General features: G+C 45.4%; 1 protein-coding gene across 2 annotated transcripts in view; it reads right to left on the bottom strand.

The window, feature by feature from the left end:
• noc4l (nucleolar complex associated 4 homolog) overlaps positions 1–23,440 on the bottom strand; it is a 41,885-nt gene extending 18,445 nt beyond the window's left edge. Inside the window, exons 1-6 of one of the 2 annotated variants that reach the window (XM_087999866.1) lie at positions 23,274–23,440; positions 19,043–19,163; positions 14,511–14,617; positions 6,809–6,916; positions 2,390–2,539; positions 2,199–2,301 (exon numbers count right to left, since the gene is read on the bottom strand). In XM_087999866.1, the coding sequence (XP_087855992.1) occupies positions 2,199–2,301; positions 2,390–2,539; positions 6,809–6,916; positions 14,511–14,617; positions 19,043–19,163; positions 23,274–23,435 (751 nt within the window). In that variant the 5' untranslated portion in view covers positions 23,436–23,440. The remainder of the gene's footprint in view (positions 1–2,198; positions 2,302–2,389; positions 2,540–6,808; positions 6,917–14,510; positions 14,618–19,042; positions 19,164–23,273) is intronic. The other variant, XM_087999867.1, reaches the window with a different exon arrangement.
• Positions 23,441–23,715: the final 275 nt, after the last annotated feature.

Here is a 23,715-nt window from a genome sequence, read left to right as displayed (position 1 = left end):
GTGAATGATAGCAGTAGGATGCTTCTGTGACTGGAATTCTGTTTCCTATGGGGTTCCACAGAGCTCAAAGGCATGGGCAAGGGGTCCCCCTGCTGCTTGTGGTGTACCTTAATGACTTAGTTTCAAATTTGGGTGATACAATCAAGAAGTGACACGAAAATTGGTAGGGTGGCAAATAGTGAGGAAGATGGCAGTAAGCTGCAGGAGAATATCAACAGACTGGTCAGTGGTGCAGAGCACTGGCAAACTGAACTCAAACCGGAAAAGTGCAAGGTAATGGATTTTGGAAAGGCTACCAAAACAAGGGATTACAGTGTGACTGGTGGCACCCTAGAAAGTACTGTAGGTCAGAGGCACTTTGGTGTGCATATCCAAAGATCCCTAAAGGAAGATAGTTAAGGCAGTTAAGAAGGCATATAGGATTCTTACTTTCATTAACTGAGTCACAGAATACAAGAGCAGGAAGGTTATGCTGAAAGTGTATAAAATGTTGGTTAGGCCACAACTGGGTGCATTGTGTACAGTCTGGTCACCACATCGTAGGAAGGATGTGATTGCGCCAGAGAGGATGTTGAGGAAGGGTCTGAGCTTGAGGAAAGGTTGTACAGGTTGAGATTATTTTCATAGAATTTCACAGAATCCCTTCAATGTGGAAACAGGCCCTTCAGCCTCTGACCCTCTGAAGAGTAACCCACCCAGATCCATTCCCCTACATTTGCCTGTGTCTAATGCCCCTAACCTTCTCATCTCTGAACAATGCGCAATTCACCATAACCGGCACATCTTTGGATTGTGAGAGGAAGCTGGAGCACATGGAGAAAAGAGATGGAAATGTGTTGCTGGAAAAGCGCAGCAGGTCAGGCAGCATCTAGGGAACAGGAGAATCGACGTTTCGGGCATTAACCCTTCTTCAGGAATGAGGAAAGTTTGTCCAGCAGGCTAAGATAAAAGATAGGGAGGAGGGACTTGGGGGAGGGGCGTCAGAAATGTGATAGGTGGAAAAAGGTCAAGGTGAGGGTGATAGGACAGATTGGGGTGGGGGCGGAGAGGTCGGGAAGAAGATTGCAGGTTAGGGAGGCGGTGCTGAATTTTCTTCCCGACCTCTCCGCCCCCACCCCAATCTGTCCTATCACCCTCACCTTGACCTTTTTCCACCTATCACATTTCCGACGCCCCTCCCCCAAGTCCCTCCTCCCTATCTTTTATCTTAGCCTGCTGGACAAACTTTCCTCATTCCTGAAGAAGGGTTAATGCCCGAAACGTCGATTCTCCTGTTCCCTAGATGCTGCCTGACCTGCTGCGCTTTTCCAGCAACACATTTCCATCTCTGATCTCCAGCATCTGCAGACCTCATTTTCTCCACATGGAGAAAACCCACACAGACATGGGGAGAATGTGCAAACTCCACACAGTCACCCAAGGCTGGAATTGAACCCGGGTCCCTGGCGCTGTGAGGCAGCAGTGCTAACCACTGAGCCGTCGTGCCGCCCAAATGGAGCACTGAAGTTTGACAGGAGACCTGACAGAAACTATGAGGGGCATAGACAGAATGGAAAGAAAGACACTTTTCCTTGAGTAGAGGGGTCACTAATTAGGGGAATGGACTTAAGGTAAAAGGTAGAAATTTAAGAGGGGAGTTTAGGAGAAGTTGTTTCACCTAGAAGTGGTGAGGATCAGGATCTTACTGTCTGAAAATGTGCTTGAGTCAGAAACTCTCATAACATTTAAGCAGCATTGAGATATTCATTTGTATTGCCATAATCTCCAGGGCTACGAGCCAAAATCTAGAATATGGGGTTTGCGTAGTCATATCCTTGTTGATTGGCACAGGAATAGTCTCTGTGCTGTAAGCACCTCCAAGTGTACAGTGAGGGATGTACTGCTAAGGCTGTACAAGGCTCTGATCAAACCGCATTTGGTTTGGACTCCATATATAAGGAAGGATATGCTGGCCTTGGAGGATCACAGAAATAAGGAAGTAACATTCAAGCCTCCTTTGCCATTTGATTAATGGCTGACATATATCCTGTATCCATTCACTCACCTGATCTCTGTAAACTCTTGAATATCCTTAACCAGCAAAGTGGGTCTTGAAATTTTTAACTGACTGGCCCTACCTCTCCCTCAGCAACCACAGGTTTTGGAAAGTCCAACATACATTCCTTGGTAACCCTTCTTCTATATTCAATGAGACTTACTTTGTTGCTTCACGAGGAAGTTTGAGAGTTCTTTCTGCTCAGCTGGCATGCGAATTAAAGACAAAAGACAAAATGTGTTTTGTTGATAAACTGGAAGCAAATCCTAGAAAGAGATGATGGACAAATGATTAAATAGCAATGATGCTTGTTCAGATTCGGAACATAGCAGAACATAAAGACCGAAAGTTTACCCCTTTCGAATTCTGCATTATTCTTGAGATATTATCAACAGCGTAAACCATGACGTAATATCTCACATCCTCATACTCCATGTACTCCTGAAATCGAGACAGTAGGGACAAAGTATCTCTTTCAATCTGAAGCAAATTGTCCACAAGCAACTGAAAGGGAACAGACATTGGTGAAAGTTAAAAACAGAAGCTGAAGGTGGTAAAACAAGAAATATAGACTCAGCAAATTGACTTTACAAATGAGATCTTTTATCTAAACAATGCCTATCAAAATGAGACATCCTGGGACACTTCAGGAAGGGAGGAGGACAGGGAGAAATGGGCAGCAACTGCTTTAGTTAGTTTAGCAGCATTTTCCACCACCATTGTAAGAACTTATTTTACAGGATCTTCTGTGTATTAAAATGTTCCAACAAGCTTCAAAGGAGCATTACACAACCAGTGTAGACACTGAGCCAAACAAAAGAGGTATTGGGTCTGATTGGTCAATACGTAGGTTTGAAAGAATGTTCTAAAGAAGGAGATCATTTCCAGAGCTCAGTGTTCAGGCAGCCAAAGGCATGGTCTCCAATGGCACAGTGATTAAAATCGGGGGAAAAAGGTCAGCTACGGAGGAGCTCAGAGATCTATGGCAGTTCTGGAGTTGGGAGAATTTAGTGAAACAAAGGTAAAGCCCTGGAGGGCTTTAAGAATTTTAAAATCAAGGTATTGCTTCAGTGGGAGCCAATGTAGGGCCAGTGAGCTCACTGAGTGTTGAATGAAAGTGTCTTACCACAAATAAGGGAATCAATACCAGAGGCTGAATATACTACCCAGATGACAGTTTTGGATTCTGGAGATATACAATTTTAGTATTACTCGTTATTAACATGTGGACCCATGCAAACAGCAAGTACATACTAGAAACAGTTTAGTGAACATCACCCCAAAGTGAGAAAGCAAGTCATTGCTCTCAACCTCAACTCATTCTCCACCCTTACAACTGGGTCAGGTTTCATGCAAAGGAGTAAACATAATCCAATTGTACTCTTAGCGCTGACCCACACCATCAACCTCAGGCACCACCCTATGATAACGCAAACCACTCAAGCGATCCGCAAGACATTGGAGCAAATAACACTTCTCTATGGGTTTGGTTTCTGACCTTCAAGTTCGCAAATCAACAGAAAGAACTCGTAAAACAGCCGTTGGCCGAAGAGCCATTTTCTGAATCTCGATGACTCTAACAGGTTATCCATTTCCTAACAAATACCACCCTGCTCTGATGTAGCCCCTCAAACAGCAGTTAAGACATTTCAATAGATCCTCAGACTAAACGGAAATGAATAAAAACCAAATACACTGTACTGCAGATGCTGGAAGTCTCTAACAAAAACAGAAAGCACTGGAAACACCCAAATAAGTCATATTCAACTTGAAACTGTAATGGTTTCTCTCTCCACAGTTGCTGCCAGGCCTGCTGTGTATATTTTCTGCAACTTTTATTTTTATTAAAATTCAGTTTGACTTTCCTCTTTGCATCTTTTCAAAAATCAGGACACAGGAACTCACATGTAACAATCAAAGTGAGATTGTTCTGGCACTAGCTATTTGGTTGTAAATGATATAAATCAAATAACACACATCCTTTCTGGTGAAATCCCCGGGGTTGTGCTTATTGCTGTGATAGGTTAGTCAGAAGTCACACTAACTTCCTTCACACTCTAATGGCCAGAAGGCATGAACAGAAAGCCTAAAGAAAACTGTATTTTGTTCCATACTTATGTGGTTAATTTCTGTTTCTTTTAAAAATGGATAACCGCGCTGGACTGCAAAAAGGGCAGAGAGTGAGCACACAATCATATTTCCAGAAGTATCTGAACCCCCTATATCACATAGATAACAGCCAAAGCTGCAAAAAGTAACTGAAGACGAGATGCTTGCTTTCAAATAGCTCTGGACAAAGAGATAATTCAACAGTGAACATGCTGAAATGAGTGTTATTGCTTCTAAAGTTACCTTAAAGTCACCACTTCACAGTGGAAAACATTGATGGAGGAAGTAAGCTTAACAACCTTACTAAGTTTGCGGATTACACCAAAATTGTGACAGAGTAGATAGTTAGATTAGATTCCCTACAGTATAGAAACAGGCCCTTTGGCCCAACAAGTCCACACTGACTTTCTGAAGACTAACCCATCCAGACCCATTCCTCTATCCTATATTTCCCTCTGACTAATGCAGTTAACACTATGGGCAATTTAACATAGCCAATTCACCAAACCTGCCCATCTTTGGATTGTGGGAGGAAAGCAGAGCACCCGAAGGAAACCCAAGCAGACACAGAGAGAATGTGCAAACTCCACACAGTCGCCTGAGGCAGGAATCGAATCCAGATCCCTGGTGCTGTGAGGCAGCAGTGTTAACCACTGAGCCACCGTGCCATCCAAAGGTTTTCTAAGACTACCAAGGGATCTTGATCAAATGGGTCAATGGACTGAAAAATGGCAGATGGAGTTTAATCTGGATAAATGTGAGATATTGCATTTTGGTACAACAAACAAGGGTAGGGCTTAAACAATTAATGGTAGGGCCTTGGGAAGTGTTGTAGAACAGAGGGACCTAAGGGTGCAGGTACATGAATATTTGAAGTCTGCACAGGGTGGTTAAAAAGGCATTTGGCACACTTGCCTTCATTGTTCAGTCCTTTGAGTATAGGTGTTGGGAAATCATGTTGAGTTCTTCTGGATTACTGTGTCCAGTTCTGGTCACCCAGATATAGGAAGGATATTATTAAGCTGGAGAGGGTTTAGAATAGATTTACCAGGACAATGCTGGCTATAGAAGGCTTGAGTTATGAGGAGAGGCTACATATGCTTGGACTTTTTCACTGGAGCATAGGTGGTTGAGAAGTAACCTGATAGAAGTTGATAAAATAATGAGGGGTATAGATAGAGTTAATGGATTTCAATACAAGGGGGTACATTTTTATGGTGAGAAGAGAGAGGAGAGAGGAGACAGATTTTAAAAAGACATAAGGGGCAAATCTTTTACACAGCGGGTTGTTCAAATGTGGAATGAGCTTGTTGGAGTGGTGGTGGATGTGGGCACAATTACAATGTAAAAAAGACACTTAGATAAGTACATGAATAGGAAAGGTTTGGAGGGATATGGGCAGGAGCTGGCAGGTGGGATTTAGTTTGGGATCATGTTCAGCACAGTCTGGTTGGACTGAAGAGTCTGTTTCCATTCTGTGTGACTCTGTGACCTTTCAGTTAGCCTGAGATGAGCAAGGATGACTTGAAATGGCTGTCCTTGTCACCTGAGTGAAAAGCGAGCTTGCTGAAGTGTTTAAACGTACAATTCTGGGATTCTAAGCGAGTTGCTGTCTATCCACAGAACAGGTGGTCTCCAGGCTGAGGTGGCAGCCTGCTTTGGACCTCACACCTCTGTCTCCAAGTTGCTGACTGGAAAGAAACCAACTCTTTGCCTGTGAGAAGGAAACACCACTGGGCCCAGCTTGTCGAGGAACCTAAAACTTAAATTGCTGGAAACGCTCAGCAGGTCTGACAGCATCTGTGAAGAGTTAACATTTCAGGTCCAGTGATTCTTCTTAACTTTGATTTCTCTGCACAGATGTTGCCAGACCTGCTGAGCTTTTCCAGCAATTTCTGTTTTTTGTTTCTGATTTACTGCATCCGCAGTTCTTTGGGTTTTTACTGAGGAAGCTATTGTTAAGCGTGACCTCCAGGATGTTGCAACTCACGCAAACTATTTTTAAAAACACCTCTCGATTTATGAAAATTTGAAATTTAGAATATATCTTATTTCCATCTTTCCTTAATTTTCTGACTGCTTGTCTATGTATATGGAGTATGGCAGCAATTTCCTGCAACTTGAGAGCTCTGTTAACAAACCCTACCACTGACTTCACTTTAAAGGATTTTGCCATAGGTCTATTTCAAAAACTGAAATTTGAAAACTAGGGCTTGGGGACCACTCTTCAGCCTACCTTAGGCTAGGGGCAGGCTAAAAAGGAGTAAATCTTAACAAAAGCTAAAAATCTCAGTCTTAAAGGAGGCAAAGCAATCATAATTTCAATTCATCACTATTCCCACTTTGTCCGTGATACAGCACACAAAATGGCAGAAGGAGACTGTGAGACTGGTATCAAGAAGCACAAGTGATCAAGGAGTGATCGTACCTGGAGGTACCTGGGAATATGGATAGCAGCAGAGAACAGATCAATGAGGTATTTCAAGTCAAGGTTTGTAACAGATGGGAAAGGCTGAATGCTCATCACCCACTGGTGCCTGCTGCAGTTCTGCAGTCAGTAGCATAACATCACGCGCTGTCTCCACTTCCTTTTTCTACCATGCACAGGACCTACAGTCCAAGCCTACCCAGTAAAGGGTGCACCCACTTGGAATCACGACTCACCTTTAACAGCCCTTGCGGAAAGATATTCCGCTCATTGTCTTCATATCTGTCAAGGGGCCATCTTCCTTCTGCCTGAACAAATTTCATCAATGTGCAGAGTGCCACTTCCTGGGGAGAAAGCAGTCAGGAGTGAATATGTTTCCACTATGGTGCAAACAATCACGTACAGGCAACTAATGCTGCTCTGGCCAGTGGCACCCACATCCTGGGGAAATATTGAAAAAAGTGACAGTGCAAGCCACCAAACTGACAAGTTACATTTTACCACAAATTGCACTTAAATGCATCATACTATAATCCGATCCACTACTGAATATAAAAAGTAGACACAGTTGGTGGAATTCAAATTATAAACTAATTCCATATCAGTAACTGGACCTATGTTTTCTGTTTCTGCGCATCCCCACATCTGAAGCAGAAACTGGTGGAACACAGTTGTATTTGGACCTGGAATAGGAATAAGTGAAGAGATATTTAACCTAAGATCAACCTTTTGACAAATACCTAGAAACAAAACCATACATTTACATATATTTCAAACACAGAATGTTGGAGAAATTCAGGAGTTCTGGCAGCATTGGCAGGGAGGGAAAAACAGTTCTCCAGAAGGAAGGTTATACAGAACTCAACATTAACTCTGTTTTTCTCTCTCTCTAGAGTCTGCCAGAAACAGAGTTATTCCAGCGTTTTCTGTTTGTTTCAGATTTCCAGCAAATGCAGTATGTTGCTTTTATTTACACATGCATCGTCTATCAGCAAGCATTTGATCAATGCTGCTAAAAGTTAATAGGTGTGCTGCTGAAATGTGGCATGTGGACATATATCTTGAGCTTACAGTGGGACCAAACCCTCAGTATTAGGCTAGAAAAGAGGCAGGTCAGAGTTCAATAAAGCTGTGCACTGTCACCAAATTTATTCAATCCGTATACAGAACAGACTTGCGATGTACTTACAGAGGAGAACAATTGGAGAAGCATAAACTTGTGGTATGGTGACAACACAGAATCAGAAGAGGCTTTACAAAATGTCACAGATCAAGAAAAATCTAGAAGAGGTACTAAAAATTCCATGTAGAGACCATAAAACAAATGAAAAGATGTTAGAAATTCAAGAGCAAAAAGAATCCCTGAAAACTGACCTTCAGAAAAGGAAATGTCAGTACTTTGGCTATTTGGTCAGAGATTTCTTCTGAAGAACAGCAGAAAGCGGGGTCGATTCAAGACTGAGACGTGTGACGGATGTCACAAAGTGGTGCATATGAGTGACAGTGCGTGAGAAAATGGAGCAAGACAGAGAGTGTGTCATACCATAACAGCAGATCTCCTGATAAGAATAGCTACAATCAGCAGTATGGTAAAAAGAAGGACTGCAGATGCTGGAATCCATAGTCTAGATTAGAGTGGTGCTGGAAAAGCACAGCAGGTCAGGCAGCATCCGAGGAGAGAAAAATCAACGTTTCGGGCTTTTGCCTGAAATGTCGATTTTCCTGCTCCTCGGATGCTGCCTGACCTGCTGTGCTTTCCAGCACCACTCTAATCTAGACCTAACAATCAGCAGTATCCCCATTCGGAGTTCAATCTTATAGCAGCTAAATCACCCAGTGCTCAAGATGGTACAAAGCTCTCAGGGGCTGTGCTAACACATTGTTAGGACCACATCCATTTTTTCTGGGAAAGAAAGCTGGAAACATTTTGGATAGTGACTGGGGTGCAGAGAGTTTACTATGTGACTGTTTAGAACTCAAAGTCAAAAGTGGAAATGTGTTGAGTTGTATTTATTCAAGTGACCTTTGGAAAAGCAGTTCCGAAATTGATTTTTTCTTTAACTTTTTGTGAGACAACACAATGGAAATAACCGTGAGCGGCAGGTGGCCTAGTTTCTGCTTTTAGACTGTTAGGCTCTGTTTGCCACAGGCTGAATGGCGGGGCAATTGAAGAGAGAGATCTCCAAAAAGCTTGCGGCAAAGACAGACCCCTCTCTCACTCCTAGAAAAGAAAAACCGCTTGGTAGTTCAGAGCTTTGCAAGGGTGCAACACTCTCCTGCTCTCTGAAAACAAGTCAATGCTTTAACTGGACATGTACATGTTTGGGGATCTCCACAGAGTAATGGAGCATAGTTAACAGCACAATTTCTCCTGTCAGCTTTCATTGCATGTAGTACTGTCCCTAACTCTCAGCCAGGGGAGCTGCTTTCAAGTCCCACCTGCTCCAGAGATGTATAATAAAATCTCTGAAAAAGTTTTTTTGATTAGATTAGAAGGTTGATTAGAAAATATCTATTGCTCCTGTCAGAGTCTTAACAATAATGCAGAACATTTGAGTTGGATGCTTGGCTTAGGACTCAAAAGTTGAGAATACACAGGGGAGCATTTAACAATCAGGTTTAAAGTTTTACCTACAGAGGTTCCAGGTACATACACTGAAGTTTACCCTGCTATTTTTACGAACTGTATATTTCCCCTACATATCAGGTTGGACTTGGGCTAACTATGCATCTGGGTTCTGGCCAGAGTTAATTTAGTGTTTATGTAAGCACAGCTATATTCTGTCAGGTAACTGCACCATTTCAAATAATGCACTGTTGATCTACAAGGCACGGCAGAGAAACAGAACATTCAAGAGCAACTTTAAGCATTGCGTACAGGCAGAATGATGGTCCCTAGTACGTGCTGCTTAGATATTTCTCATCTCTGGTCAATCTCTCTCAGTACTGCACAAGAAAGCATGATAAAATTTAGTCCCCACCAGGACTGAAGGGAAAGATGGGAACATTAGAACCAGAAGAAGCCATTCAGGCCTATTCTACCAATCACTGAAATTGTGGTTGATCTGCGATATAACTGCACACAATCACTTCTATTCATTATCCCTTAATGTTTTTTGATAACAAAAATCCAACTCAGCTTCACAAGGAATTAAGCATCTTTTTAAAATTCATTCATGGGATGTGAGCGTCACTGGTTGGGCCACCTTTTAATGCCACCTCTAATTAGCTTCAAGAAGGTGGTGATGAGCTGCCCTTTTGATCCACTGCATTGCACGTGCTGAGGGACACCCAGAGTGCTGTTAGATAGGGAATTCCAGGATTTTGACCCTGTGATGCTGAAAGAAGGGTGATAATATTTCCAAGCCAAAAAAGTGAATGGCTTGGACAATACTTGCTGGGGGGGGTGTTGGCAAATATCTGCTATCCTTGCCTTTCTTGATGGTATCGATAGCAGGATTGGAAAGTGCTGTTGGAGCAGTCCTGCCATTTGCTGAAGACAGTTCAAAATTCCTGCACTCTTTTGAGTATGGAGGTGCTTCCTAATCTCATTTTGGAAAGGTCTGACTCTAAGACCTAAAGACAACGGTGCTAGAGTCCTAGACTTTCTCACTGTCAGAAGTAAAATCAGGGGAGGAATTAAGAAGAAGCTGGGAAGAAAATCAAAATAATTTGTGTTAATACAATTTATGAACAAATCATTCTGCTATTGTAATCCAGATTGGCAATTTTAATTGGGGGTTGTCTAGTGATATTATCGTTAGAAACTATTAATTCAGAGACCCAGGTTCAAATCCCGCCATGGGAAAATGGAACTGCCGTCCCCACCTAGTCTGGCCTACATGTGACTCCAGACCCACGACAATGTGACTGATGCTTAACTGCCCTCTTAGTAATTAAGGATAGGCAATAAATGTAGGCCCCGTCAGCAATGCCCACATTTCAGGAATGGATATTTTAAAAAACTCAGGATGCAAACTTTACTGACGAGACCAGCATTAGTTGTCTGAGAGAAGATAGTGATAAGCCATCTGTTGAATGGAATTGAGTGGCTTGCAAAGACCATTTTTGAGGGTAGTTAAGACTCAACCACTTTGCAGTGGATCTGGAGTCACATAAGGCCAGACCAGTTAAGAACAGCAGATATAGAGTCATAGAGATGTACAGCATGGAAACAGACCCTTCGGTCCAACCTGTCCATGCCGGCAAGATATTCCAACCCAATCTAGTCCCACTTGCCAGCACTCGGCCCATATCCCTCCAAACCCTTCCTATTCATATACCCATCCAAATGCCTCTTAAATGTTGCAATGGTACCAGCCTCCACCACATCCTCTAGCAGCTCATTCCATACACGTACCACCCTCTGCGTGAAAATGTGGCTCCTTAGGTCTCTTGTATATCTTTCCCCTCTCACCTTAAACCTATGCCCTCTAGTTCTGGACTCCCCGACCACAGGGAAAAGACTTTGTCTATTTATCCTATCTATGCCCCTCATAATTTTGTAAACGTCTATAAGGTCACCCCTCAGCCTCCGACACTCCCAGCCTGTTCAGCCTCTTCCTGTAGCTCAGATCCTCCAACCCTGGCAACATCCTTATAAATCTTTTCTGAACCATTTCAAGTTTCACAACATCTTTCCGATAGGAAGGAGACCAGAATTGCACACAATATTCCAACAGTGGCCTAACCAATGTCCTGCACAGCTGCAACATGACCTCCCAACTCCTGTACTCAATGCTCTGACCAATAAAGGAAAGCATACCAAACGCCTTCTTCACTATCCTATCTACCTGGGACTCCACTTTCAAGGAGCTATGAACCTGCACTCCAAGGTCTCTTTGTTCAGCAACACACCCTAGGACCTTACCATTAAGTGTATAAGTCCTGCTAAGATTTGCTTTCCCAAAATGCAGCACCTCGCATTTAGCTGAATTAAACTCCATCTGCCACTTCTCAGCCCATTGGCCCATCTGGTCCAGATCCTGTTGTAATCTGAGGTAACCCTCTTCGCTATCCACTACACCTCCAATTTTGGTGTCATTTGCAAACTTACTAACTGTACCTCTTATACTCGCATCCAAATCATTTATGTAAATGACAAAAAGTAGAGGGCCCAGCACCGATCCTTGTGGCACTCCACTGATCACAGGCCTCCAGTCTGAAAAACAACCCTCCACCACCACCCTCTGTCTTCTACCTTTGAGCCAGTTCTGTATCCAACTGGCTAGTTCTCCCTGCATTCCATGAAATCTAACCTTGCTAATCAGTCTCCCATGGGGAACCTTGTCGAACGCCTTACTGAAGTCCACATAGATCACATCTACTGCTTTGCCCTCATCAATCTTCTTTGTTACTTCTTCAAAAAACTCAATCGAGTTTGTGAGACATGATTTCCCACGCACAAAGCCATGTTGACTATTCCAAATCAGTCCTTGCCTTTCCAAATACATGTACATCCTGTCCCTCAGGATTCCCTCCAACAACTTGCCCACCACCAAGGTGAGGCTCACCGGTCTACAGTTCCCTGACTTGTCTTTACCGCCCTTCTTAAACAGTGGCACCACGTTTGCCAACCCCCAGTCTTCCGGCACCTCACCTGTGACTATCGATGATACAAATATCTCAGCAAGAGGCCCAGCAATCACTTCTCTAGCTTCCCAGAGTTCTCGGATACTCCTGATCAGGTCCTGGGGATTTATTCACCTTTAACCGTTAAGACATCCAGCACTTCCTCCTCTGTAATCTGGACATTTTGCAAGGTGTCACCATCTATTTCCCTACATTCTATATCTTCCATATCCTTTTCCACAGTAAATACTGATGCAAAATATTAATTTAGTATCTCCTCCCATTTTCTGTGGCTCCACACAAAGGCCGCCTTGCTGATCTTTGAGGGGCCCTATTCTCTCCCTAGTTACCCTTTTGTCCTTAATATATTTCTAAAAACCATTTGAATTCTCCTTAATTCTATTTGCCAAAGCTATCTCATGTCCCCATTTTGCCCTCCTGATTTCCCTCTTAAGTATACTCCTACTTCCTTTATACTCTTCTAAGGATTCACTCGATCTATCCTGTCTGTACCTGACATATGCTTCCTTCTTTTTCTTAACCAAACCCTCAATTTCTTTAGTCATCCAGCATTCCCTATACCTACCAGCCTTCCCTTTCACCCTGATAGGGATATACTTTCTCTGGATTCTTGTTATCTCATTTCTGAAGGCTTCCCATTTTCCAGCCATCCCTTTCCCTGCGAACATCTGCCTCCAATCAGCTTTCGAAAGTTCTTGCCTAATACCGTCAAAATTGGCCTTTCTCCAATTTAGAACTTCAACTTTAAGATCTGGTCTATCCTTTTCCATCACTATTTTGAAACAAATAGAATTATGGTCGCTGGCCCCAAAGTGCTCCCTCACTGACACCTCAGTCACCTGCCCTGCCTTATTTCCCAAGAGTAGGTCAAGTTTTGCACCTTCTCTAGTAGGTACATCCACATACTGAATCAGAAAATTGTCTCGTACACACTTAAGAAATTCCTCTCCATCTAAACCTTTAACACTATGGCAGTCCAAGTTGATGTTTGGAAAGTTAAAATCCCCTACCATAACTACCCTATTATTCTTACAGATAGCTGAGATCTCCTTACAAGTTTGTTTCTCATTTCACTCTGACTATTGGGGAGTCTATAATACAATCCCAATGAGGTGATCATCCCCTTCTTATTTCTCAGTTCCACCCAAATTGCTTCCCTGGATGTATTTCTGGGAATATCCTCCCTCAGCACAGCTGTAATGCTATCCCTTATCAAAAATGCCACTCCCCCTTCTCTCTTGCCTCCCTTTCTATCCTTCCTGTAGCATTTGTATCCTGGAATGTTACGCTGCCAGTCCTGTCCATCCCTGAGCCATGTTTCCGTAATTGCTATGATATCCCAGTCCCATGTGCCTAACCATGCCCTGAGTTCATCTGCCTTCCCTGTTAGGCCCCTTGCATTGAAATAAATGCAGTTTAATTTATTAGTCCTACCTTGTCCCTGCCTGCCCTGACTGTTTGATTCACTTCTGTTCTCAGTTGTACCAGTCTCAGATCTCTTTCCTCACTATCTCCCTGGATCCCATACCCCACCTTACTAGTTTAAATCCTCCCAAGCAGCTCTAGCAAATTTCCCTGCCAGTATATTAGTCCCCTTCCAATTTAGGTGCAATCCGTCCTTCTTGTACAGGTCACTTCTTCCCCAAAAGAGATTCCAATGATCCAAAAATGTGAATCCTTCTCCCATACACCAGCTCTTCAGCCATGCATTCATCTGCTCTATCCTCCTATTCCTGCCCTCACTAGCTCGTAGCACCGGGAGTAATCCAGATATTACTATCCTTGAGGACCTCCTTTTCAAATTTCTGCCTAACTCTCTGTAATCTCCCTTCAGAGCCTCAATCTTTTCCCTTCCAATGTCGTTGGTTCCAATGTGGACAATGACCTCCTGCTGGCCCCTCTCCCCCGTGAGAACATTCTGCACCCTCTCTGACACATCCTTGATCCTGGCACCAGGGAAACAACACACCATTCTGCTTTTTCTCTGCTGGCCATAGAAACGTCTGTTTGTACCTCTGACTACAGAATCCCCAAACACAATTGATTTCTTGGAAGCTGACGTACCCCTCGTTGCATTAGAGCCAGTCTCAATACCAGAAACTTGGCACTAACGGGTACTAAAACAACGATAACCCACAGTTATGTATTCACCACAAATGATTTGTTTTTAAATTGCAAATTTATTTAATTTTTTTAAATTTAAATTTTCCAGTAGCTGCATGGGATTTGAAGTCACCTTTTTGGATCATTACTCTGGGTCTCAGTATTACTCACCTCATGCTACCAAACATTCTTCATTTGATGCATGGGGGCAAACCTGAGGCAGGTTCACAGTAGGAAACTCACCTGTACCTGGCTCGATTCATGCACCATCAGGTTGAGTAACTGGTTGATGCAACTCTGATAACGATACCTCATCCACATCTTATACTTCACCTCAGCACTGAAGTCGGCTGAAATTAAATGTACAGAACTGTTTATAATGTAGGTTTCTTGCAAATTCCAAACTAGAGGACACATCTTTACTGCATTTTAGGGTTTTGCTTTAAGTGCAAATTCTCTCTTTCTTTGCATCAACCCAAAACTGACAATGATAGTATCTATTAACATTACGAGACCTCGTTACACATTAGGCTGAAGAGGAAGCTGAAATCTTGAACATAGAACATAGAAGAATACAGCGCAGTACAGGCCCTTTGGCCCTCGATGTTGCGCCGATCCAAGCCCACCTAACCTACACTAGCCCACTATCCTCCATATGCCTATCCAATGCCCGCTTAAATGCCCATAATGAGGGAGAGTCCACCACTGCTACTGGCAGGGCATTCCATGAACTCACGACTCGCTGAGTAAAGAACCTACCCCTAACATCTGTCCTATACCTACCACCCCTTAATTTAAAGCTATGCCCCCTCGTAATAGCTGACTCCATATGTGGAAAAAGGTTCTCACGGTCAACCCTATCTAAACCCCTAATCATCTTGTACACCTCTATCAAGTCACCTCTAAACCTTCTTTTCTCCAATGAAAACAACCCCAACTGCCTCAGCCTTTCCTCATATGATCTTCCTACCATACCAGGCAACATCCTGGTAAACCTCCTCTGCACCCGTTCCAGTGCCTCCACATCCTTCCTATAGTATGGCGACCAAAACCGCACACAATACTCCAGGTGCGGCCGCACCAGAGTCTTATATAACTGCAACATGATCTCAGGACTCCGAAACTCAATTCCTCTACCAATAAAAGCCAGTACGCCATATGCCTTCTTCACCGCACTATTTACCTGGGTGGCAACTTCCAAAGATCTGTGTACATGGACACCAAGATCCCTCTGCTCATCCACACTACCAAGTATCCGACCATTAGCCCAGTACCCCATCTTTTTGTTACTCATACCAAAGTGAATCACCTCACACTTAGCTACATTGAACTCCATTTGCCACCTTTCTGCCCAGTTCTGCAGCTTATCTATATCCCGCTGTAACCTGCCACATCCTTCCTCACTGTCAACAACTCCTCCGACTTTCGTATCATCCGCAAACTTGCTCACCCAACCTTCTAGCCCCTCCTCCAGGTCATTTATAAAAATGACAAACAGCAATGGTCCCAAAACAGATCCTTGCGGAACACCGCTAGTAACGGTACTCCAAGATGAACCTTTACCATCAACTACTACCCTCTGTCTTCTTCCAGCCAGCCAATTCCTAATCCAAACCTCCAACTCACCCTCAATGCCATTCCTCCGTATTTTTTGAAGTAGCCTACCATGGGGAACCTTATCAAACGCCTTACTAAAATCCATATACACCACATCTACCGCTTTCCCCTCGTCCACCTCCTTAGTCACCTTCTCAAAGAATTCAATAAGGTTTGTGAGGCAAGACCTGCCCTTCAAAAAACCATGCTGACTATCCTTGATCACATTATTCCTATCCAGATGTTCATAAATCCTATCCCTTACAATTCTCTCTAAGACTTTGCCCACAACAGAAGTGAGACTCACCGGCCTATAGTTACTAGGGTTATCCCTACTCCCCTTCTTGAACAAGGGAACCACATTTGCTAGCCTCCAGTCTTCTGGCACTACTCCTGTAGACAACGAGGACATAAAAATCAAGGACAATGGCTCTGCAATCTCCTCCCTTGCTTCCCAGAGATTCCTAGGATAAATGCCATCAGGCCCAGGGGACTTATCTATTTTCACCCTTTCCAGAATTTCCAACACCTCTTCCCTACATACCTCAAAGCCATTCATTCTACTTAATTGTGACTCAGTATTCACATCGGCAACAATGTCCTGTTCCTGAGTGAATACTGACAAAAAGTATTCATTCAGTGTCTCCCCAATCTCTTCAGCCTCCACACGCAACTTCCCACTACTATCCTTGACTGGACCTATTCCTACCCTAGTCATTTTTTTATTCCTGACATACCTATAGAAAGCCTTAAGGTTTTCCCTAATCCTACCAACTAAGGACCTTTCATGTCCCCTCCTTGCTGCTCTTAGCTCTCTCTTCAGGTCCTTCCTGGCTACCTTATAACTCTCAATCGCCCCAATTGAATCTTCACGCCTCATCTTTACATAGGCCGCCCTCTTCCATTTAACAAGGGATTCCAATTCCTTATTAAACCACGGCTCCCTCACACGACCCTTTCCTCCCTGCCTGACAGGTACATACTTATCAAGGACACTCAATAGTTGCTCCTTGAACAAGCTCCACATATCAATTACGCCCTTGCCTTGAAGCCTACTTTTCCAAGCCACGCATCCTAAGTCATGCCTCACCGCATCATAATTTCCCTGCCCCCAGCTATAACTCTTGCCCTGCAGTGCACACTTATCCCTCTCCATCACTAGAGTAAAAGTCACCGAATTGTGGTCACTGTCCCCAAAGTGCTCACCTACCTCTAATTCTAACACCTGGCCTGGTTTGTTACCCAGAACCAAATCCAGTATGGCCTCACCTCTTGTTGGCCTATCTACATATTGTGTCAGGAAACCCTCCTGCACACATTGGACAAACACCGACCCATCTAACGAACTAGAGCTATAGCTTTCCCAATCAATATCAGGAAAGTTAAAGTCCCCCATAACAACCACCCTATTACTTTCACTCTTCTCTTGAATCATCCTCGCAATCCTTTCTTCTACGTTTCTAGGACTATTAGGAGGCCTGTAAAAAACTCCTAACAGGGTGACCTCACCTTTCCTATTCCTAACCTCAGCCCAAACTACCTCAGATGGCGAGTCTTCATCCATCGTCCTTTCCACCGCTGTAATACGATCTTTGACAAGCAATGCCACACCTCCCTCTCTTCTACCCCCACCTCTGACCCTACTAAAACATTTACACCCTGGAACCTGCAACAGCCAATCCTGTCCCTGTTCTACCCATGTCTCCATAATAGCCACAACATCGAAGTCCCAGGTACCAACCCACGCTGCAAGTTCACCTACCTTATTTCGTATACTTCTTGCATTGAAGTATACACACTTCAAGCCACTTTCCTGTTTACAGGCACCCTCCTTTGAGATTGATGCCATGTTCCTAACCTCCCTACACTCCAGGTCCTGCACCCTAAAGCTACAGTCTAGGTTCCCATGCCCCTGCAGAGTTAGTTTAAACCCCCCCCCCCCAAGAGCACTAGCAAACCTCCCGCCAAGGATACTGGTGCCCCTCAGGTTCAGGTGTAGACCATCCTGTTTACAGAGGTCCCACCTTCCCCAGAAAGAACCCCAGTTATCCAAATATCGGAATCCCTCCCTCCTGCACCATCCCTGTACCCACGCATTTAACTGTTCTCTCTCCCTATTCCTCGACTCTCTATCACGTGGCACGGGTAACAAACCAGAGACAACAACTTTGTTCGTTCTAACTCTGAGCTTCCAACCTAGCTCCCTGAAAGCCTGCCTAACATCCTCAGCCCTCCTCCTACCTATGTCATTGACTGTTACTACAACCTGCAGCAAGTTAGTTTGCACCTTCCTGCAACAAGAACTTTCTGCTGACCAACTCACACATCTTAAAAGACTTCATAAACAATTAAGTATTTTTGAAGTTCAATCATTGTTATAAATATGAGATATGTAGTAGCCAATTTGTGCACAACAAGCTCCCACGGGCAACAATATGATAATGTTAATCTGCCTGAGTGATAATGGCTGAGATATATTGTTCCCAAGACATCAGGGGAAACCTCCACTCACTTCCACAGTATTGCCATTGGAATTTTGCCATGCAGCCAAGACAGCAAATGAGACACTTATCTGACGTGTCATTTGAAAGGCAGCACTTCTGCAGTGCTGGGTTGGGAGGGTTTATCAATTTTGAATGATGTTGAGTTAGTGAAGATGGTGCGAGATTGGAGGTCAGCCACGTTTTGAAAATTGTCCATGCCTGCCGGATATCAGGACGTTCACTGTACCAATTTTCGCTTTCACCAATTTTCCCCCAAACGGGATATGGAAGCTCAATCATCAAATACGTTCAAGACAGAGGTCAAGATTTAGCTTTTTTAGTTAATAATGACATCAAGGAATATGGAGATTGTGCATGAATATGGTAGGTAGATGATCTGAAATGACACAGGAAGCTTGATGGGCTAAATGGTCTACTCCAATTCCTATGTTTTCCTGAAATTATCACAAACTTGTTTCTCCCCAAATGAAACAATATCTACCCTCCTTTCAAATCACAACACAGATCAAGAATATTCCCTGAGCGTCTGCACCGCCCCCCCCCTTTCCTCCAGCACTGTTCCATTGGCATGAACAATAAGTGAACACTTTCTCTTTCCTGTTGCCTGTGGCTGTGTCACTCTGACCACGCTGTGGAACATGCTTATGGGAGCAAAGAGCCCAACAATTAGCTTACCTGACAGATACTCCTCTTCTCCAGGCAGCTGGCCAAAAAAGACTTCTCCTTGTTGCAGTAAAGTGCAAAATAATTTGCTGCAGGTTGCAGTTGCAGTGAGGATTTCAGCTTCATCTTCAGCCTAATGTGAAGTACAGAATTTTACTGTCAATATATACTAATAATAAGAACGTTGAGGTTACTGATAGATTTTATTCAGGTCTTTAAACTGTGGAATTCGACTCATGCAAATAAATAAACTGCATTTATTCAGTCCTGAAACTATTTAATCCTAAATTAACTACTTTCTAAATATAACAAAAACTATTTTGCTGGCAAACACAGCAGTCAACATGCAACCCAGAGGCTCTCACATAAGCAGCAAGCAATGATTTTTCGGGCACTGGGCAGAAATCTCCTGGTCTTGATTAGTGCAATCAGTTTTTTTTTCAGGCACTTCCGAGGGGAGATGAGCCTCAGCTTAACATGTCACCCAAAAGGTCTCACCTCTGGCAGTGCAGCACTCCATCGGTACCTACCCCAAACATCAATCTGGGGTTGCATGTGATGCTGATAAGAAATCAGCTTTTTAAGGGATGAATATTGGCCAATACAAGAGTGCAATTCCTGCTGTTCTTAACTAGCTTCATGTGAAAGACCAACCAAGTAATATGTGGGGTCAGCATTGAGTGCCAGCTTGTTTCTTTTGGAAGCATCCTTGTTTGGGGACAAACTATTTCAGGTTGGATCTTGATACCAGAAGTGATGGCAAATTTTCCAGCATTCTTTCCTACACAAACACCGGCAATTCCTTGTTATTAGAAGGTTGCCGTGTACAAAACGTTTGGTAGGCTTGTCTACATAAGATCACTGCATTTCAGAAGTTGTCTGTGAATGTGAAATGCTTTAATTACAATCCTTTCCTTTCTGTCCCCTGCTTCAGTCTCATGTCAAATGTCACACAATACCAGGTTATAATCCAACAGATTTATTTAAAATCACAAGCTTTCAGAACACTGCACATCAGACCCAATAAGATGTGACTTTGACCTTGGCCATTCTCAAATAACAGGAAGTCTACCACCACTACTGGAGTCTTCAAATTTCAATCAAAAGCTATCATATATCTACTGTATTGCACAAAGATTTATCCATTTGCCCTTGCCCAGAGGGAACCTCATCAAATGCAGAATTGTTACAATGCAGAAAACCATTTGGTCTGCCACTTAACATCTCAAGATTTGGGGTTCAAATGTATCATCTTCAGACGTGGAAGTCATAGAGTTGAACAGAACAGAAACAGACACTTTGGTCCAACTCATCCATGCTGATCAGATATCCTTAATTAATCTAGTCCCATTTGCCAGCATTTGGCCCATATCCCTCCAAACCCTTCCTATTCACATACCCATCCAGATGCTTTTTAAATGTTGCAATTGTACCCAGCTCCACCACACCATACACCTTCTTAACAACCCTATCAACAGAGGTGGCAACTTTGAGGGATCTACGGACATGAAGAACAAAGAAAATTTACAGCCCTTCGGCTCTGCAAGCCTGAGCAGATCTAAATCCACTGTCTAAACTTGTCACCCAATACCTAAGCATCTGTGTCCCTCTGCTCCCTACCTACTCATGCATCTGTCCAGACGCACCTTAAATGAATCTACTGTGCCTGCCTCTACTACCTCTGCTGGCAATGCGTTCCAGGCACCTACCACCCTCTGTGTAAAGTACTTGCTGCATGTATCCCCCTTAAAGTTGTCACCTCTCACCTTGAACACTTGATCTCTCGTTATTGAATCCCTCACCCTGGGAAAAAGCTTACCTGGGGAAAAGCTACCCTGTCTATACTCTTCATGATTTTGTAGACCTCAATCAGGTCCCCTCTCAATCTTTTTTCTAATGGAAACAATCCTAACCTACTCGACCTCTCTTCATAGCTAGCACCTTCCATACCAGGCAAATTCCTTGTAAACCTTCTCGGCACCCTCTCCAAAGCACCCACATCCTTTTGGTAATGTGGCAACCAAAACTGTACACAGTATTCTAAATGCGGCCGAACCAATGTCTTATACAATTTTAACATGACTTGACAGCTCTTATACTCAATACCCCGTCCAAAGAAGGCAAGCATACCATATGCCTTCTTGACCACTCTATCCATCTGTGCAGCCACCTTCAGGGTACAATGACCTGAACTCCCAGATCTCTCTGCTCATCAACTTTTCACAAGGCTCTTTCATTTACAGTATAGTTCGCTCTAGAATTAGACTTCTCAAAATGCATCACCTCACATTTGCCTGTATTGAACTCCATCTGTCACTTCTCTACCCAACTCTCCAGACTACCTATATTCTCCTGTACTCTGACAGTCCCCTATGCTTTCTGCTACTCCACCAATCTTTGTGTGATCTGCATACTTACTGATCAGACCAACAATGCCCTTTTCCAGATCATTTATGTATATTACAAACAACAGTGGCCACAGCACTGATCCCTGTGGAACACCACTGTCCTCTACACTGTCAAGAAACCTGCCTTTAACCATCATTTGATGGCTCATCCAAAAGACAGCACCAATGATAGAGCAGCACTCCTTCAGTGTGATAACGTTCGTTTATCTGAGACAGAGATTTGGAGACATCCTGAGCACCATTTGGAACAGAATTAGTTTGGTGAGGTGAGGAAGGGGAGTTCACATGGGATCCTGAGGCCACATACACCAAACATTACATTCTGGTATTGTGTTCTGTTGACAAGATCTTACAGTGCACAGACAAACAGAAGGTCCTACCAATAGCACCCAAGTCCACTCTGGGATCTTGCTGTGACAAAACCCACTCCGCCCCCAGAATTTTGCTGTGCCAAATCCTGCCCCAACCCCAGGACCGCGCTGTGCCTAAGCCCACCCCAGCCTGAGATTTTCCCGTGCCCATCCCAGCCCCAGGATCTTGCTATACCCCGGTCCACCCCTGTCCCGGGCTCTTGCTGTGCTGAGGCATCCCTGGGATCTTGCTGTGTCCAGGAACCCCCACTACACCTCTGGAAGCACCCAGGCCCACACCAGCTCCGGGATCTTGCCGTGCGCCCCTTCCCCCCATCCCTGGGATCTTGCCGTGCACCCCTCCACCCCCAGCCTTGGGATCTTGCCGTGCGCCCCTCCACCCCCAGCCTTGGGATCTTGCCGTGCGCCCCCCCCCCCCAGCCCTGGGATCTTGCCGTGCGCCCCTCCACCCCCAGCCCTGGGATCTTGCCGTGCGCCCCTCCACCCCCAGCCCTGGGATCTTGCCGTGTGCCCCTCCCACCCCAGCCCTGGGATCTTGCCGTGCACCCCTCCCCCTCCCAGCCCTGGGATCTTGCAGTGCGCCCCTCCACCACCAGCCCTGGGATCTTGCCGTGCGCCCCTCCACCCCCAGCCCTGGGATCTTGCCGTGCGCCCCTCCACCCCCAGCCTTGGGATCTTGCCGTGCGCCCCCCAGCTCTGGGATCTTGCCGTGCGCCGCTTCCCCCCCAGCTCTGGGATCTTGCCGTGCGCCCCCCCCAGCTCTGGGATCTTGCCGTGCGCCCCTCCACCCCCAGCCCTGGGATCTTGCCGTGCGCCCCCCCAACTCTGGGATCTTGCCGTGCGCCCCTCCACCCCCAGCCTTTGGATCTTGCCGTGCGCCCCCCCCAGCTCTGGGATCTTGCCGTGCGCCCCTTCCCCCCCAGCTCTGGGATCTTGCCGTGCGCCCCTTCCCCCCCAGCTCTGGGATCTTGCCGTGCGCCCCTCCACCCCCAGCCCTGGGATCTTGCCGTGCGCCCCTCCACCCCCAGCCTTGGGATCTTGCCGTGCGCCCCCCTAGCTCTGGGATCTTGCCGTGCGCCCCTCCACCCCCAGCCCTGGGATCTTGCCGTGCGCCCCTCCACCCCCAGCCTTGGGATCTTGCCGTGCGGCCCCCCAGCTCTGGGATCTTGCCGTGCGCCCCTCCACCCCCAGTCCTGGGATCTTGCCGTGCGCCCCTCCACCCCAGCCCTGGGATCTTGCCGTGCGCCCCTTCCCCCCCAGCCCTGGGATCTTGCCGTGCGCCCCCCCCCAGCTCTGGGATCTTGCCGTGCGCCCCTTCCCCCCCAGCCCTGGGATCTTGCCGTGCGCCCCTTCCCCCCCAGCCCTGGGATCTTGCCGTGCGCCCCTTCCCCCCCAGCTCTGGGATCTTGCCGTGCGCCCCTTCCCCCCCAGCCCTGGGATCTTGCCGTGCCCGCACTGCCCCACCTCTAGCCCCTCCAGGATGTCGAACACGCTGTTAGCGTTCTTCCTGCTGCCGAGCACCAGCTCCAGGAGCTGCCGGTACCGGGGCGGCTGTGAGGCCGGGGCCGGGGATGGGGCCCGGGCCCCGGCGGGAGACTCCGTCTCGTGCTCCGCCGCCGCCGCCATCTTGCCCCGCGCCGGGGGTCACGTGGGAGTGAGTAAGGGGGCGGGGCGTCGGGGGGCGGGGCCTGAGGGTCACCGAGTCTCAAACATTCATTGCCTTCTCCACACAGATAGCACCAACCCAATTGGAGTAAAAGTGTATGTTGTAAATTTTAAATAGTGAATTAATGAGGGTTTTTATTAAATAAACTTATTCAAAAGATATGCATATCACAGCTAAGACCAACATATGTTGTACATGCCTTTGAGACAATATGAGACATTGTAGTCCATGTGAGAGTGC

The sequence above is a fragment of the Chiloscyllium plagiosum genome, unplaced genomic scaffold (genome assembly GCF_037043375.1).
Source record: "Chiloscyllium plagiosum isolate Xiang-an unplaced genomic scaffold, Cpla_swu_hap1 HiC_scaffold_24, whole genome shotgun sequence".
Lineage (NCBI taxonomy): Eukaryota > Metazoa > Chordata > Chondrichthyes > Orectolobiformes > Hemiscylliidae > Chiloscyllium > Chiloscyllium plagiosum.
This window is presented reverse-complemented; position numbering and strand designations above follow the sequence as displayed.